Source organism: Balearica regulorum, chromosome 1, assembly GCF_011004875.1.
Source record: "Balearica regulorum gibbericeps isolate bBalReg1 chromosome 1, bBalReg1.pri, whole genome shotgun sequence".
Lineage (NCBI taxonomy): Eukaryota > Metazoa > Chordata > Aves > Gruiformes > Gruidae > Balearica > Balearica regulorum.
In genome coordinates this window covers 122,868,820-122,887,347 of record NC_046184.1, presented here as the reverse complement: position 1 = coordinate 122,887,347, position 18,528 = coordinate 122,868,820, and the positions used below count along the sequence as shown (strand labels likewise).

At 43.8% G+C, this 18,528-nt stretch overlaps 2 protein-coding genes across 2 annotated transcripts in view; one reads left to right on the top strand and one right to left on the bottom strand.

Moving 5' to 3' along the window:
• The window catches only part of LOC104635933 (amine oxidase [flavin-containing] A), a 41,505-nt gene extending 24,957 nt beyond the window's left edge, over nt 1–16,548 (top strand). The window contains exons 5-15 of the mRNA XM_075773738.1: nt 899–990; nt 4,008–4,149; nt 6,004–6,153; nt 7,472–7,631; nt 8,914–9,010; nt 10,599–10,652; nt 11,572–11,629; nt 12,061–12,158; nt 13,065–13,176; nt 14,647–14,709; nt 15,168–16,548. Coding sequence (XP_075629853.1) covers nt 899–990; nt 4,008–4,149; nt 6,004–6,153; nt 7,472–7,631; nt 8,914–9,010; nt 10,599–10,652; nt 11,572–11,629; nt 12,061–12,158; nt 13,065–13,176; nt 14,647–14,709; nt 15,168–15,323 — 1,182 coding nt within the window. The 3' untranslated portion in view covers nt 15,324–16,548. The remainder of the gene's footprint in view (nt 1–898; nt 991–4,007; nt 4,150–6,003; nt 6,154–7,471; nt 7,632–8,913; nt 9,011–10,598; nt 10,653–11,571; nt 11,630–12,060; nt 12,159–13,064; nt 13,177–14,646; nt 14,710–15,167) is intronic.
• Nucleotides 9,383–18,528, bottom strand: part of LOC104635932 (amine oxidase [flavin-containing] B) — a 72,958-nt gene continuing 63,812 nt past the window's right edge. The window contains exon 16 of the mRNA XM_075773772.1: nt 9,383–9,510. The gene's annotated coding sequence lies outside the window, so the exon portion shown is untranslated. The remainder of the gene's footprint in view (nt 9,511–18,528) is intronic.

Genomic DNA, 18,528 nt, shown 5'->3' with positions numbered 1-18,528 from the left:
GGTTTTTCTTCTTCCCCTGTGACAGCCTTTTTGAGTAAGGATGATTCTTTCTTTGTAGCTGCCTAAGCTGGGCTCCAGGTTGGCTTCATAGTAATTTTATTTCTAAAATTTGTAAACAGTAAATGCTTTCAAAATTCAAGCAGTACAACTGCAGATCTTCCTGTGTGCAAAAAGTAGTCCCTGGAGTGTCATGCTGTCTTTCAAATATTTATCAGTTGCCTTATAATCTGGCTACAAACCAGGGGCCCTACCTTATAACAACCTTCAAGCATAATTAACTGTATTCCTGCAAAGTTCATTGCATTTATGTGGTTTTGCAGAATCAAATTTGTGCATGATACTACACATGTTTTTGTCAAATAATACTTTTTTTTAAAGATTCATATATATGATAGTGTTCTCACATGTCACAGTACTTATATGCAATGGATTATTATTAAGAATTTAACTGTCTAAAAATAATTTAATTGTATCTAGGCATTTTTGCTCCCTCTGTAGTTAACAGAGAGACATAGGGACCTTCGGATATCCATCTTCTAACTGACTGAATCTCTGACTAGAGAAAGAATTTTTGCCTTAGCTGTTAGAGGACACCAAGACAACTAAATTAGAATAAACACCTCATTTCTGGATGACTAACAGCCAGATGAGTCCCAACATATGGATATAGTTCACTGGTCAGAAAAAGCCGGATTTGGTGGTCATGGTACAATTCATGCCCAAAGGTGTGAATGGAAACTATTCTATTTAGTGAATTTATTCCAAATTTACAGCCATGTGCAGGGGACAAAAGCAGCTCCTGGCCAACATATCAGTCAACTCTGTGCTACTAACTAGCTATGACCAGGCAATGATATAGTGCTGAATAATTTCTTGAATATTTTGCTTCTGTCTCCAGATTCCTCTTGAAGCACCATGGGACGCTCCACATGCTGAAGAATGGGACAAAATGACCATGAAAGAGCTGATAAATAAGATTTGCTGGACAAAGTACATAACTCTTTATTCAGTTTGAAATCCAGCTGCAGAATGATATTGACTCCCTGGAAAATTCTGGGATAACAGCTGAGTACAGCTGGGGTACAGGCGGTGAGAGAGCAGGAGGTGTTTGAGATGAGGCTGGTCTTTGTGATGGGCTGTTGTCAGGCGGTGGGTGAGGGCCTGCGGAGGATAAGGTGGTACGCAGAGCTTGGGTTGGCTGGCAGACGGGATTAAAGGTGCTGGAGAAACCTGGGGTTTGCCTCAGCAGGCCAGTGCACACAGGAATGAGTGACAGCGTGGGGTCTTCCCGCCATGCTTTCACTTGACTCAGTTGGACAGCATGTGTCTTCGTCTTCAGGAAAAGCAACATGTAAATAAAACTCCACTTTGTAGGCATGAATAAAGGTCACTTGCAGGCACAGAAATGGAGGCAGAAGGAAGTCAGGGGGCTTCCCCAGCCCCATGGCAAGCTAGGAGCTTAGGAGTGATGTCCTCTGACTCTCGGCTATGTCCTCTCCTGCGCCATTATCGTATGTGTCTGCTTTTACAGCGTGAGCTGCATTGAATGTACCACGGAGCAGGCAGGTGCCGCTGGCACATCAGAGAGCAGCACGCTGTGCCAGAGAGCATCTGCTTTCCAGTGGTCGCTCCATGGATTGGGCAGCACAAGACCCAAGGAGGGGGAGGGAGCAGCTGTTGGCTCTGGAAACTGGAGAAGTTCAGATGCTGCTCCTTGTTTCAGCCATAGTGCCTGCTGGGCCTCCGAAACCCTTGGAGCCGAGGCAACCTTTCTTGTTGCCTTTAACCTCCCTGGCTGGTTTGTGCCTGAGCCCGGTTGGGAACTCTGTGTTCATTCCAGCAAGCCTGTTGCTGCGCTTGCTCAGCTCAGCCCATTGCAGTGCACCCTCCTTCTGCTTCTGGGAAGCTGTCCTTGAATGCCAGCCAACTCTCCTGGGCCTCTTTGCCCTACAGGGTAGTTTCCCATGAGAAGCTGCTAAGCAGTCCTTGAGGAGGATAAAATCTGCTTTTCCAAAATCCAGGCTTGCAGTTCTGCTGTCTTACTGCTCTCAGGATCTTAAACGCCACAGTCTCATGGCCACTGCAGCCAAGGCTGCCTATCACCTTTGCAGCATTCAACAGATCTTCCTTGTTTGTGAGTAGCAGGTCCAACAGAGCATTAATCCTTGTTGGTGGGAAGAGGGCCCAAGATGATATACTGCCTAGAAAATGGCCAGTGTGTTTTATATGTCTATGAGGGACCACACTGTACGAATAAAAAAAGGCACAGTGTTCAATATGGGTGACGACAACTGGAAACACACTTTTCTTCCTTTCCTTTTTCAATTAATTCTCTTTATCAGGCAAAGAGAGTTATGCTCATACGAGCACTTGTATCCCTGCTTGCTGTGCCGGCCCCTGTGCTATTCTACAACACTCTCCTCCCTTGCATTCAGCATCTTTTATTTCTACGGCAGTGCTCTGTTTGCCCTTTCACTCTGATTATGTTTTAGCACTGTGCCTGCAGCTTCCTGACCAGAACTTTCCTTTTGTAATTATTTGGCTGGCTTAAATCTTGCTCCAGCTCCCTGTGATACAAGGTACAGCCATTTGGACTTTCTCTTGCTCTCTGTGGCATTGTAGTCTTCTTTATGATTAGTTTTATGAGCCATTTGCCTGCAAACTCTATCACTTTGCAACAGCCTTTCTGTTGCAAGTGCACTGGCTCTTCCTCTTCTAGTTTTTACTGTTCTTCTTAGTCAAGGAGCCGGTGGAGTATAAGCAGAGCTGTGTTTATAGTGATTGCTTCTGTAACATGCTTCTCTGCAAGACTGCTTCAACTGCCAATGGTTTTGTGGTGTTCCAGTTTTAATGGATGTGCTCAGCTGAAACATGTTCAAAAACTCAGTAAAAAGCCATTTTAGATCTTCAAGCCAAGCCAGATTTTTCTACGTATAGTTAAAAACCATAGTGCCCTAAACAGAAAAGCTCTTCTGCAGCATTTTCTATATGACTTGGGTCAAGATTGTAAGAGAAGATTTGTTTGCCATGTGTCACAGATCAGCATCTACTGATCCTGGAGACTCTTCACATTTCTCAGGCCTGAACCTGCTACAACTGTTTAGTGTCTTGGTGCTTTCAGGATTGTAGCAAAGGGTTCCTGCGTGCAGGATGTTTTCATATCCTGGCTAATGAAGTAGAGGTGACTGGACTTCATACCCACGGAAATGAGGTTATAAAAGTTTATAAGTTAGGTATTTTAGCCCGGATAACTTGCAAAGTTCCTTTCTTTAGCAGATGATTATAAAACCATGTTGTTTTATGAAACTTCATCCAAGTCAAAGACCTTTCACCTTCTTTGCAAAATTATCTCAATTCTCTTAGCAATTTGTAGCCACAAATGAAAGAAATATGAATAGTCAGGTACTCATTTCCTGCTGGTGTAACTCTATGTTCAGAGGACTTACTGTGGTAGACAGCTGACCCTCTCCTTACATTTATAGCCATGATTGCCAATTTGGTTTCGCTGGGTTATTTACCATGTCTGATTCTTGGTTTCACGAAAGGTCTGTGCAGCAGCATCACATGGGAGATGGGGAATGTCCTGGCTGCATGGTTAGTTTAGTCCCTCAGGACTCGTCGGACTTTGGAAGTGATGTGCCTGATGAGCTCCCCGTGGAGGAGAAATGCAAAAGAGTTTCACCAACTGGTTGCTAAATGCATTCTCCTGTTGAGAAAAATATTTGTCCTGATGAAAGCAATAGCAGCTGGGAACCTATTTAAAGAAATAACTAAGGTGAAACCAGTGGGATTTCAAACTGAATGGCTAAATGCTTTGAGAGGGTGGTGCTGATATAAACCCATTGAAACATTTTCACTACAGACTGAAAAATGAGATAGATATAAATAATCTTGCCTTTTCTGACTTTGGGAAAGCAGTCCTTATCAAGAATAACAAAGAAAATCCTGTTAGCAGTCAGGAAGTCACATTTACTCACTGCCAGTTTCTGCTCCTGTGTCTTCTGCAGAGCTGTTAAAGAATTTGCCACCTTCTTTGTGAATGTCAACGTCACGTCTGAGCCTCATGAAGTCTCTGCTCTCTGGTTCCTGTGGTACGTGAGGCAGTGTGGGGGCACAGCCAGGATTTTCTCTATCACCAATGGGGGCCAGGTACAAAATGTCTCATATTCTTCCTCCTCTCTTGAAACCATAAAGAGCAAGTGGAGTGTTGTACCCATCAAAGCCCTGCAGTTAATGAAAAGAGGTTCATGTGGCACCAAGTTCATATGGCACCAGAGACAATTATGTTCTCATGGGGTGGAACAGCCCTCTCGACTAACTCTGTACAATGAGGAATTTTATTAGTTAGGCTTTGGGATAAATTGGGACAATTTAATCATTTTTTCCCCCTACATTCACTTCAGCACAGTTCTTTTGTGTCTGTTTTGTTGCTTTTTTGCCAATTCGTTTTCTATGGGTTACTTAGCACATTTGAGTGTTTTCAAGGGTTCAAAGCAAGTGTACTTCAGAGTGAAATACAGTTTTTTGGCATTGAAGCCTCTAATGACAAGAGTTGGAAGTAGATAGCAAAAGGCCCTTTCTTCCTGGGACAGCTCACATGGCAGCATGTTTTATGAGATACTTCAGACTGTTTCTTGCCTTGGTCATGGCAAGTGGCTGGTTGCCTGCAGAACATCATGATTTTCATGTGATTGTTCCGGATGAAGTTCCAGAAAAGGGGAGAGGGGGCTGTCAAAGTAATTTGTATGTGGTATGTTGGTACCCTTTCCTAGCCTCCTACCTCAGTTAACATAGCCTCAAAAAGCACGCACAGCATTTCAGATTTAAGCTACCAACAGCAAAAGCGGAGACAGTACAACACCCTTCCAAGTGTGCCGAAATAGGGAGACATTAAGAAAAGTTATCTGGAGAGATACAAAGTCTCCATCAACATTTGTCCATTGGGATAAGAATAGACAGCCATGTGTCAGGAAGGATGTAAGTCGAGCTAATGCTGACCTGAGGGAGGAGCCAGACCCAAGAGCCTTCCTCCTCAGGGGCCTCTCTGCCACATTTGCTGTCCCACGTAAGCAACTGCTAGACATTGCAGCAAGAATTCATACTAAAATGAATCCCAAGATACTCATAGCTGAACAAGACATGTGGAGAGGGGAAAGCTAGCCTGGGAAGAGTGCTTCCTTTTCTTTGTGCCTAGATGGGGCAAGCTGTCTTGGTTTTTACCATCCTCCCCTCTCTCCTCACCCCAATCAAAATCAATTGAATGAAAACACTCAAGGTTTCTGACTTAGCAGCCACAATGAATTTTATAAATTCAGGCAGCCATTTCAGTCTTTCAGCACAGACTTTGTGGCTTCTTTCCTCCCTGCCAGTACCAGCATCTTATATGTAAAATTGAGCCGCTTGATATAACGCTAGTGGCTGGTAGATGAAAGAAGGTTAGTGCTTCCCCCGGGCCTCTGCACAGACATCGCAAGGAAATATGTGTCCTAGATTGTGCTTTTTCCAGACAACAATGTTTTTGTGTCTTCCCAGGGACAGATAAAGCTCATTGCCTGCCGCACTTGAGGCCAGACCCAGTTAAAGATCTGTCTGGCTTCTGGGCTGGTGCAGGCTTTTGCTGTACAGATGCAGGCTGTTGTCGTTGTCACACATGAGGGTTTTGGTAGCACAGTGATGGGTAAAATACTCAAAACCTCTTTTTTAATGAAGTGATAAGTTTATACTAGCTAGAACACCTGCATTATATGTGTTTGTTCTTTAGGCTTCAAGAGTCTTTAAGCCAGCTAATTGAGGAAGCCATTGCAAAAGTGGTGTAGGCAGCAATCCCCACTGAGGCTCAGGTTTCTGCCTTGGCTCTTCTGAAAGCCTGAACCTCTTTATGCACCCTTAGGACTTGCAGATTTGGCCTGGAGTTTCTCGATTATGAGCAGAAGTCATATTCAATGTCATTGTGATTAATGCTGGTGATTTTTTGTTTGTGTTTCTTTTCTGTTTGTTTTTTAGGAGAGGAAGTTTAAAGGAGGTTCTGGTCAGATATCAGAGAAAATAATGGAATGCCTCAAAGGCAGAGTTAAACTGGAGAGACCTGTGGTCCGTATTGATCAGACAGGTGATAATGTCATTGTGGAGACTCTAAACCATGAGATATATGAGGTAATTTGATCAGAATAAGAGTAGTGTATGCATTTAGTGGGGGAATACATCTGCTGCAGCTCTTAGCCAGATATAATCAGGAAGTACCCATTTGTGTGAGTCTATTTCTCGGACTATGCTGACACTCTGTGAAACTCACAGTTTATTTACAACTGGGTCTCTTCTTGGTGTTCTGCTAGTTAGTTTCTGTCGTTACTCTGCCTTTTCTGCCTTAACTTTTTCTGTAATTATATATTTTTACATTTTAGTTCTGCATTGAGTCCATTTCAAAGAAAGGAAAAGTAACATTCCTGTTCATATGTAAGTTTGTGGTTTGCAGAACAAGAAAAAGACATTTCAAATGTCTGTAGTAAGATTTTGCCTCTGTACAGTGGTGCTGTGAAACGCTCCGTCAGTACATGATTACCTGCAGTGGCACCCACAGGGCAGCAGCTCCCTTTTACACGCAGAGCCCAGCATGCCACAGGGGTTTGTGTGGGAGTGTCACGGTCTGCAAGACCCCTGTCTCACCAGTGGCAGTGCTTGGAAAATATTTTAGAGAAAGCTAGCAAAAAGGGAAGGGGCTGTTTGGCAGAGAAGGTGGTCCAAGGATGTCCTGGAGGAGAAACTAACTGTCTCCTTCCCCCAGGGATTTTTAAACCCTGGAGTTAATCCGCTGGCCTCTCCCTCCATGCTGACTGAGCGGCAGCCAAGTCGGAGGAGATGGGCTTCCTGCCCTCAGCAGCCCCACTCAGGCGTGAGAGCGCCTGAGAGCAGCAGTGTCTGTTGTGATGTAGTGTCACCCTGAGCCCTGAAGCAGAGCATCCTTCATCGCTCTGGTCAGATACAGGACCTGTGAGAGGGATGGAGCACGTTCAGGAAAGCTGAAATCATCATCAATGATGTTGCTTGTCCTGAAGTAGTATCCTGTGAACATGCACGAAAGTTGTTGGGTTTTTTTTTAAACTGCTTATAATTTAGACAGATGTGGATCATATTTTCCTGGGGATGATTAACGGCAGTTTTACCTATGTGCTGAGATCTGTCTTGTCCCATTTCCCCACCTGTCTCCAGCCAAGTTTCAACTGTGGTCCTGTAGTGTCCAGAAAACTGTCAAGAATCATCTAACCACAAAACAACATGTTTTTCCCAGCTTCTTTTTCTGAAATGGCAGAATTATTTTGGTCACTTGGAAATATCTGTGTGGGAAAGCCAAGTAGCAAAGTCAGGTGTGGGAAAACTGTTAGTGACTAATAAGAGTGTCTTTCAAACGTGTCCTGTGGGGCAAACTCAGTGGGAAGCAGCACCTTGTTTGTATTGACTGTGTTTTACATTTCAGGGCAAGTATGTGATCAGTGCTATCCCTCCAATCCTGACAACAAAGATTCATTACATACCAGAACTGCCATCAAAGAGAAACCAGTTAATTCAGCGTTTGCCTATGGGGTGTGTCATAAAATGCATGGTGTACTACAAGGAAGCCTTCTGGCAGAGGAAGGGTATGTGGGGAAATTGAAGGACTTGGGACCCCCATGCTATGCGAATTTTGAAGGTCTGCTGTCTACCAGGGCGTATATCCAAGGGGGGGTTAAATGTCCAAAACCCCAAAACCGAACACACAGAAAGGTGAAAGGTAAAGCTCCTTAGAAAAGAGAGCTCTTCCTCCAAGCTTGAGTGCGCACCTTGTCCCAAAGATGAGTCCAGACCCCAACAGGATCCTGAATCTCACTGTTGCTAGCTGAGGAGGAGCAACTGAGAGAACAAGCAAGGTTTCCCTGGGAAGCGTTGCTGGAACCTGCAGTGCACAGAAGCAGTGACCCTCCAGCAGCAGGTCCCTGCTTCTCCCTGCCAGGGACAGAGTTAGGGCAGCCAAAGAGAATTTACAGCAGATGACAAGGAGGGCTTAAGGTGTAAGCAAGACCTTTCTCTGGTTTTAATCCTCTGTTCTACAGACCTGATATCTCAGAGGACTGGAAAAAGTAGGTTAACTTTTTGTTGGACTCAAGATATTTTTCCCATGTGCTGCAACATCATGTGTTTCTCAGCTTTAACTGATACTGTTTCCAGAACTATTTGTACGAACAGATTAGTTTCCTCTTCCTGTGTAACAATATTGAGAATTGCACTGGGTGAGACTATTTCTTAATCAAAACAATATAATTTTGCATGTTTCAGGGCATAAACCAGCATTTGGGATTAGAAAGAAATGTAGGCAGGTTTATGCGTTGTGTCTATATGGAATTTTTTGTGTATTCATCTGAAATGTGTATTGATGTGATACTAGATTCAACGGCCCATGGTTCTGCTGCATTACTGTTATGGGACACCATTCCTTATCGTCGGCAAAATCAACACAGGGTGCAAATTAGAGCCTGCAGTGACCAGATGTAATTACACTGGGTTTTGTTGCTGCTGTTGTGGTTTTGTCTGAAGTTACTCATGCAATGAACCGTCATAGTTCTTGCTAGATCCATTTATTTTTAATGGTTATTGCACCCAATGTAGAAAGCCAAAGAGAGTTGCAGCAGTCCACAGAAATTCCTTGCTAAGTAATAATGGAATTTAAATATGAATTTTATAAGTCTGTGTACAAAATTTCCCAGAGTCAAAGGGAAGAGGGAGACCATTACAAAAACACTTCAGACATGTAGGTATTATTGGTGATGAAGGAATTAGTGTACAATTCCTTTTATGGATAATTTTCCTAGCTCATTACTATCCGAAACAATGATCTTCAACAAGTTCCTCTGACAATCATTTTGTTTTCTTTTCCCCACTTAGGTTATTGCGGTTCCTTCGTTATTGAGGATGAAGAGTCTCCAGTTGGAATAACCATAGATGACACGAAACCTGATGGATCTTTCCCTGCAATTATGGGGTTAGGAGCTTCTAGCCCATACTTACAGATGTGTATTTCTTTTTGTATGAAGGAGTGAGAGGAAGAATAAGAGGGGAAATGGCCAGGTTACGTCAGTGGTGTCCCCTCCCACAGTCTTCACAGATGGAGGAGAACACTTCTGACAAGCCTCTTGTGCTCTCTAGTCCGTATAAGCTTTTAGGTGAAGCTTCTGCTACAAATAGCCTAATACAAAGGAGATGGCTGGGAAGGAGTTGCTGAATTCAGCTGTAGTTCATTTTAAACATTCAGTGTATATATATATGTTTGTTTTTTTTTTTTTTTTACTGTGGAGTAGATTTAGAAATAAATCTCTTTCTCACCAAGCTTTGTAAGCCTGTATTTGGCTTATGCTGGGCCTTGTATTTAGTGCCGGGGCCAAAATGAAAACACAGTTGTCCAAGAAATCCTCATTTGCCTCCTCTCCCCACTGAGCTGAGGCAGGACAACAAACATCAGCTGGTGGTTGAGCAGAGCAGCAGCTGTGCAATGAAGAAATCGACATTCTGAAGAAACTGCCAAGTAAAAAAGTTGTGGTTTGGACAAACAGACGGGAAAATATGTAACAGCATTGACTGGCTTTTAAAATAGGTTAAACCAACATGAACAACAATCTTTACAACAAACAAATGTTTCCACTGCAATCTGAGGTGAGATTGCCAAAAAAAGTCCAATATAAATTTCAGGCAACTACTCCTTAAATATCTGTCAAGGGAAGTTTGCCACTTCTACTGAACTGTAAATGTTTATGGGCATGTTCAAGGCTTAAAAACTTCCATGACCTGAGAGCCATAAGCCTCCTCTAAACCCACTATGGCAAACAGTTTCCTGCTTTCTCCTTGTGGATTTATGCAACTTTCTAAAAGAGTGCAAGAACATACTTCATCCCCTGGATATCTCCAGTAAGGTCAGATGAACTAATCACCAAATTTGTTTCCTTGGAGCTGAATAAGTATTAATCCCAGTTCTTACAGGACTGGTCCACGACACTGTGCAGTGCTTGTCAGAGCAGCAAGCTCCCATCACTTATTAACAGCAGATGGCACAGGCAGTGGTATGGCCAGCTGTCTGCGAGACTTCAAAAGCTCGAGAAAACTCAGGGTCTCAGCCCTTTTGGATAAGACCTAGGTATAAAAGGGTAGGAGGTGCAAGCTAGTTTGCTGGACGTTGTCATGTCTCTGCCCACTTTGGGTATAACTTTGCTGTCCTGAGTCGGTGAGGATGGAGCGTTTATTCCCACAGAGCAAAATGAGGCCAGTGCTGGCAGCTTTGAAAACACACTTGAAATCTGCAACTTTCTCATCTGGTAGCTGCCAGGCAGTCCTCTATGCCTGCCCCTGGGAATGCATGCTCTTCCTTTCAATTAACTCCCCAGGGTACCCCGCACAGGCCTTTTTACCTGTGCGACCTGTAATTATTGTGATGAGGTATGATGAAAAAATGTGAAGCCCATTATGTACCAGTAAAGTGCTTTCCCTGTCTTTTTTTAGAGTAATTTCAAGCAAGAACTTGCGAATCAGCTGACATGCTGACACTGCATGATATTTACATGCCTTATTTTTCTTTTCAGTTTCATCCTTACCAGAAAGGCTGTTAAACTGGCCCATCTCAGTAAGGAGGAAAGGTAAGAGTTCAGAAACTATGAACATTTCAGAAATAAGTCAGTTTTCTGGGATGCTTCCCCACAGGAATATGTGTGTGAATATGTGTGTGTATATGCATGTCTACACATGCTCAGTCCAGCTACCAGTAATGGAAATTGGGGCAAAAATTGAGCTTTTAGTGTAGACAGGCCAAGACGCTAATGCTAAAATCCATCAAGTTACGGATATTTCTGAGTTTCCAAGTCCTGCCCACTCTTCCATGTTATGACTGATCAGCTCTGTGTCTCTATATGAACTAAGATTTTTCCAAAGACATTCCCAGACTGCATCCCCACTGAATGATGCTTCACCCCAGGGATATGGGGAGTGCTGACATGCATAGTTTTGGGTGTCCTTCACATTCAGACTGGATGATAAAATTTTTAAACCTCCATGTTTACAACAGTATTGCTTCTCCATTAGTCTGTGAAATGAACAAACTGTACTTTCTAAATGTGATTTTTGGTAGACGTGCAAGTGAAAGAGGAGTTCTGCTTAGAAATGTGCATAGTATTCTCCAGTTCATATTTTGTTCTCAGCTATAGTAAATCTGTAGGGATTTCATTGATTTATATTGCTTCTCTTCTGGTCTTAGACCAGTGAACATGAGAATGAATTGGCTCTGCATCCTAAAATAACTGTACAAAGATTTATTTTTTTAGAGCTTGTTGCCAGAATCAACCTTCATTTCCTATTCCCCGGGTCCATTTTGGATGTCACATTTAGGCATCAGCATTTGAAATATGTATGTTAAGATAAGAACTTGAAATCTGACTTAAAGCCAAACCCAACTTTCTTTCCAATGTGTTGCAATAAATGTGATTTTTTTTTTAATAAGAGCAATAGCTGAGAGGTTTTTTCCATCTTTTTATTTCTGACTCTGATTTTCTTTTCATATAGGAAGAAGAAGATCTGTGAGGCATATGCCAAGGCAATGGGGATGGAAGAGGCTTTACATGTAAGAAATGAATGCCTGTTTTCACCTCTGTTGTACAGTAATGTTGCTCCTTTGTTCTGGAGGATGACGCAAAAATTCCTGGTACCTAAAATGTGTACCTAAAATTGCATGTTGTGCCATACAATCTGTACTCCCAAGGGGAGGGCAGCAGCATCTAGTACAGGAAGAAAAGAGCTGCCAGTCTCACTCTTTACAAGAAAAGAGAAGGCAGTGCATGGTTTAATTTGCCCTGTCATTTCCACATGGGAGACTAGTGCTTCTGTAAAAGTGCAAAGCTTTGTTTTGTGTGGATGGATAGCATTAGCCAGATGACATGGCACTCCTTTGACAGGTATCCTTAGCCTGTTTTTTCCCTCTTCAAAGGAAATTTGGGTTTTATTTCCAATTTCTCTTCCACTGTTTCACTCTCTAATGTTTGCTAATACTTACAGCCTGTGCATTACGAAGAAAAGAACTGGAGCTTGGAGCAATATTCAGGGGGTTGTTACACAGCCTACTTCCCACCAGGCATAATGCATTCTTATGGAAGGTAAACCAGAGAATGCTTTGCTTTCTAATTTGCGTTTCTTAGCTCATATGCAATGATATACCTTATGCAACAAACTTACGGCATTTGTAGTGTATCGGGGGAATGCCAACCCTCTTTCTGCTCCCCTACTCCCCAGCTAACAAGGATCTTGCTACTGACTTTCCTAAGAGCAGAGTGACACTTGTGATTTCCAAGGAAGCAAAGCACAGTCACAAAGGGACCTGCTAGAGCCAGGAAACCTTTCCCTGCTGGGTTACTTACAGACAGGGAAAACCTAATCGGGGGTTAGATGGGAGCCCTTAGAGCAAGCACATCTCTCTAAGGGAAAGGGAGCTCATTACCCGTGGCTGGGTTGACCAGGATGCTTGTGCAGCTTTGCACGTCTGCAGGGGTGGCTTATATGACCCTACGGGGTGAATGCAACTCCCTGAATGCTGAGGCCTTCAGCTGCCGTCCGTCCCCTTTTGGCAGGACTTGCAGCCAGGCAAGTCCAGCCTCCAAAGTGACTCGTCACTTCAGAAACATCATTCGTATCCCATTGTAATGGCAGGATAACAACAAAGCTGCCATGCAGAAGACATAAATCTATCAGCTACACTGCATTTCTGGAGGCTGTTAGGATTATCCCTTACCCCAGCACTAAAATAAGGCTCACATTATTTTGCACAGAAACTGAGTGCACTGATTTCTGCCTTAGATTTTCTTTCTCTCATATCTTGAGTTTTGTGTACAGAAGCAAGTAGATGGTCCTGCAGGGACAGCTTATTGCACCATGCTCCCCAGCCCAGGTCTGCAGGAATTCTGGAGAACTGAAGTTGAGTGCTCCATCATAGCCCATAAATTGCTTTGAGAAGGATCATCACCTTCCCGTTACTTGTCATCTGACATTCTCCATTTGTTTTGAAGGATCATTCGCCAGCCCATTGACAGACTCTACTTTGCTGGCACAGAGACAGCTACCCAATGGAGTGGATACATGGAGGGGGCCGTACAGGCAGGAGAAAGAGCAGCCAGAGAGGTACAGACCATTGGTTTGCTTTCAACATCTCTATTAAAAGGTTAAAACGGATTAAGTACAGCTTGGATGGTCTGATTTCATACATCACACCCTGTAATTGTGCAGAGGCTCCTAGAATTGATGGGGAAGAATCCCAGAAAAGGATGTGAACCAAAGCCTCCTCTTTTTTTTTTTTTTTTAAACCTTTACTTTGCTGTTGAATACAGTAAAGCCATGAATCTCACCCAAATCAGAACCTTACTCAGCCTGTTGCTGCACTGGAGACTTAAAACAAAGCTCATGCTGTACACCTCATGTCTAGAAGAAAAAACCCTCCAACCTGATGCTGCCCTTAGATATACTACCACAACTTCTAACAAATTAATCACTGTATGTTTTAAAAGTAATTTAAGTCATTACAAATGCTTGCAGCTATTTCCTGTGCAGCAATCTGGAAATCTGAGCATTGTTCTCATTTTTGATCTATCCCTTCTGCTTCTCCTTTGACAAGAGAGTACCGTTAGCTCAGCTTTATGAATTTGTAATGGGCGGCTCTGATAATGTCTAAATCTCCTCAGAATGACATGCATTGGGCTGGGTTCCCAGTCACAGTGAAATCCCTTTACAACAGTCTGGAGGGAGGGAAAAAACCCATTAAAGGGTGTACATTACAGTTACAACTGCTGTATGGCACAGCCACACAGCTGTTATTTAAGGGAAAATCAGCCCTTTGCTTCTGTTTGACAGAATGTCATATTCACCTTATAATCCTCATCACTTGCTCTGTTTCAAGTCACCTAACTTCTCTTTTCTCCATGCCTGTGAGCAGTATTTACAAAGATGGTTAGCTGCCTCTTCTGGAGACATTCATTTGCCCCCGAGAACCTCCATGACTGTTACAATCAGTTTATTCTCAAGAAAAATCCTCGATGAGCTTTGTAATGCCTGAATAGCCAAGAGATAACTTCATAATTGTATGCTTTGAAAGCCCCAGAGTTCTATCTCTCCTCTTTCTAGTTTGTGATCCAAGCAGCATCACTCCTAACAGGCTTGTTGGAGTGCGTTGGTGGTAACCTCACCTTGCTATTTCTCACACTGTCATGTGAAAAAGCATTTTTACTTTCAGTCAGAAGAAAATTTAAAATAAACATCTGGAGAAGCTGTAGTTCATGTGGATTTCTGTGTGAAGTCCTAATTTTTACAAATGATTCTGTGAAACTGTCCTTTTATCCTTAAAGCACTGATTAGGCACACAACTGTTTGATGACCAGCTGTCGTATATTTACACAAACTACCAAAACTGCCTCCTCCTCCTCTCTTTGCTGATACAAACAGAGAAATCACTATACATTTGCTGGTTCAAAGCACTTTTGGCTCATCATAGTTATGCCTTTTATCAATGTCACCTTGCTCTGACTAGCTCTGCTTTTCCAAAACTGAAAGTAGTGTGGTTTTTAATTTTTTCTCACATAGGACAATTTTTTCTTCCAGATATTGCACAGTATGGGGAGGATCCCAGAGAATGAAATTTGGATGCCAGAGCCAGAGTCGAAGGTAAACCAGATTTTCTTGTCACCCAGTCAGGCACACACCCCTCAGTCAGGCTGCAGTCCCTCCTTCGGCAAGGTTTTGCTTACTTCACATGCTGATGGTATTCTTTTTGGGTTTTTTGAGTCATCTGAGGAATATCGTTACCCCTGTCTGAGGGGTGGATGGCTAGAGCCAGGGACAAGGATCTCAGAGCCTTGGGGACTGGAAAATGCAGGAAATCAGCCAGTTCTGCCCAGTCCCAGGCCATGGTTTTAAGCGAAATATAACCTCCCTCCAGTCACAAGTTACTCCACTTCACTGTCCTGTGGACAACAGAAAATAGGTGTTTCACAGCCCTGACCCTCCTCCCCACCCTGATCTGGTCCCCCATGATCTCCCCAGTGTAGTGGGAGACATTGGCCGCCTCTCCATTCACACAGTGAGGGAGACCCTGTGGTTGTACCATCTCCTCTCTCCCCCAGGATGTCCCAGCCCGACCGTTCACCACCAGCTTCTGGGAGAGGAACCTGCCATCCGTGCCGGGACTGCTGTGCCTGCTTAGCTCTACCCTGTGTTTCACCTCTGTGGCTGCTGCGGGGCTGTTTGCCTGCAAAAAAGGACTACTAATTCGAAACTAGTGGGGACTACACGTCCAGTGGAAGCTGCATACTCCATCTTCTTCCCTTTTACCAGATGAGTGTTATTTTTGGAGAGAAGTGGCACAGACAGCTGGAAAGGGCAAAAGTTGTTCTCCTTGTGATTTTTCTTTTTAGTACCATAATTAATGCATCAAATCTACTGCAGTTGCTACCAGCAAAACAGAAATAAATCAATGGGGGGGGGGGGGAGGGGAGTGGTGACCAAGTTTGCCTTTTCCTTGTCCGTTTGTTTTGATTGGACATGATAATATCCATGGTATATTCCTTAACAAAGGGAAGGCAAAATGCATATCACGCTTTTCCCAAAAGGCAAAGAGGCCTTGGAGAATGCATTCATTTCCACTCGCTGCTTTATGTTTTTACCACACAAGATAATAAATGCCCTTATGTATTCACCTTGGTTAGCGGCTCAGAATATCCAAGGCTATTCCCATAACATCTCTGCTGCACGGAAGAGATTAGCATGCCAATCAGACGTAGAATCGCCGAATTAATTTTCAAATGCATTTGATTGATTAATTATTAATCATCACAACGTGAAACTTAACCAAGAGCTGGTTGAAAAGAGGTAATTAGCACGAAGCAGCTTGCTAAACGGCAAGAGAGGAAGCGCGGGTGGACTTTATTCTGCCCGCTACTGAGCAAACACCCGCGCTTATCTGTTCTGCAGGGCGCCTGCGTTGGTGCGGCACAGCCACGGCGCAGCTCTTGGTTGCTTCCTGGCCCGAGAGCATCCGATCCAGCCCAGCCATTCGCTGTTGAAGTGGAATGAAATGAATTAACAAAGTTAAAGCCCCTCCAACTTGCAGCAGACGCTAGCTGTTATTTTCCAAACGGCAGCAGCTTCCTGGCTCCCCGTCAATTCGCTGCCCCTCGTTTTGCTCATAATTGGTACCGCCTTCCTCCAATAAGGAGAAATATATTTGGGGCTTGAATTACTGCCTTGTAAATTACAGTAATTGGATGCATCTGCCTGTTCTGCTCTTATTATGGACATGACACACTTAAAATAATCACTTTAGTGTTTAACTGACGTCTGGAATATATGTTTCACAACGTACCATCATGCGGTCTTTTTGCCATGAAATGTGAGCATTGTATGTGTCCATGAACTCAACTGTCATTCAACATGGGTGAAACGTGCCTTTCAATAGTCCTGAAACCTTGATAAGAGGAACTCTTCTATAAACTTTTCTTCAGATTCTTTCTCGCGTTGTTTTTTGTGAATTTGTGGAAGGTGGTGGTTCTCTGCACATTTGTTAAATCACTAGGTGCATCACATGCAGCAGCCACCAAACCCTTGCTCTGCCAACAGAAATACCTACCTACCCACCCAAGATGACTTCGCTCCTGGCCTCTGCTTGAACCACATTCATATGTCCTCTCACTTTTTTGTACAAAAGCCTTGTAGGCACCATAAGTGCAGACCAATCTCAGCCTAGGTGCTGGTGGGCTCCAAACCAGAAGCCCTTTCCATAGGGAAGGGTGCTTCAGGCAGCCTCTTGTCGTCAGATGTGAGCAGGTTCTCAGGGTGCCAGTGTTAAACACCACACAGAAAAGGTCGTACAGACAGTACGTGTCTCCTGAGCTACTTTGTTCATTCTTCACAATCACTCTGTGTGAGGATCAGCCAGCCAGGACCAGTTTCTCTGGAGGGAAAAAAGCCTGAACACATTATTTATAAGAAGAATATCTATGTTTTCAGCTTTCCTATCTACTTTGAACTTATACATGCACTTCAAATTACCCCTGGAAAGGAGACAATAATCTCAGTAGGAAGCAACAATGGTGGATTTTGAACACACTGAACTGTAGTATTAAATGCTTGTTTAAAGGATTTTTGACAGGTCATTTGACAGGTCAGAGTAACATCCACCCTAGGAATATTTTAGGTGGGGGAAAAGTGGCCAGCGTGAATTGCTGTGACTCGTGGGCTCCCTGCAGAGTATTTCCCCCCCAGCTCCAGCCATTACTGAGCAGGGATTCCTGTGCGCCAGGACTACCCCGTGCACGCAGCCCGGAGAGCCACAGTGCCTGCCCCAGGGCTCCGGCAGGGAGCACAGGCTCGCTCCTGACAAGCCTTTTGTGGTGTGAAATGGTTCTACACCATTACATACTTCCCCCAGAGGGGGATATTCCCACTGCCTGAAAAACACTGTCCATATCTGTTCAAAAATATGCATCCATATGTGCATTTGTGGCAGTTAGAGCTGTTTATTTTTGCGCTGACTTGAAATTTGACATCTGACTTTCACAGCTTTTGTGTGCCTGTGCAAAAGGGATCCCAAATCATCTGGAATACACCCACAGGCCAACACCAACCATCCAGATTTGCTTTTCACCTTATCCACGCACATTTCTGTTGCAATTTGTTTGGGTTTTGAAGTGCAATTTCTATTCGGCTGAACTAGTCTCAAACTGTTAAACAGGGCTGGGTACAATGTTCCCGGCTTCGCAGGGGAAAAAAGCACGTCTCACTGCTGTGGGAGTGGTAAACAGCAAATGAAATGAAAGAGGTTGATTAAAATTGGCATTTCTGAAACTCCTGCAGCTCCCACGCACCACGCTGCTGCAGAGAAAGGGCAGCGTTTGTCAGAGATTGTAGACCAGTTTCCATTCTGCTTTAATGCCCTTTCTGACAATCAGAACAATTTCCCTGTTTAAACATTAAACATTAAGCTTAAATATTAAACAGCCAGGCATCTTTCTTAAACCAATTTTGAAACAGAACGGGACTGAGTTTATCACCACTGACAACTCTCCAAGCGAGCCGCTGCCGTTATTAAAATCGTGAGGCTGCAGCACCGTGGAAAATAGCTCTTTCTGCTGAGGACCGAGCGGACTCCTCACCCGGGCTGTGGGGTGGGAAAGCCTTTGGTGACCTTTTCTGACCAGGGATGCTTAGTGCCTCAGTTTTTTGGAGGAAGAGCCCTGTACTCCCTTGGCAGAGGTGGGAGATGCTGTGTCCAAGGTCCACGCCAAGTCCATCAGCTCTGGGGTGGGAACAGAATTGCATTGATACACCTGGGGAACGGGAAAGCCTCGGGTGAAAAAAAACCTGCTGTTTGATGCTTGGAAATAAAGATCAGAGCAAGCACTGGCAGAAGGAGCAGCAGAGGAAAAGAGCAAAAAAAAATAGACTAAACCTCCATACTAGCAGTGAAATAAGGAGCACCATGGAGCA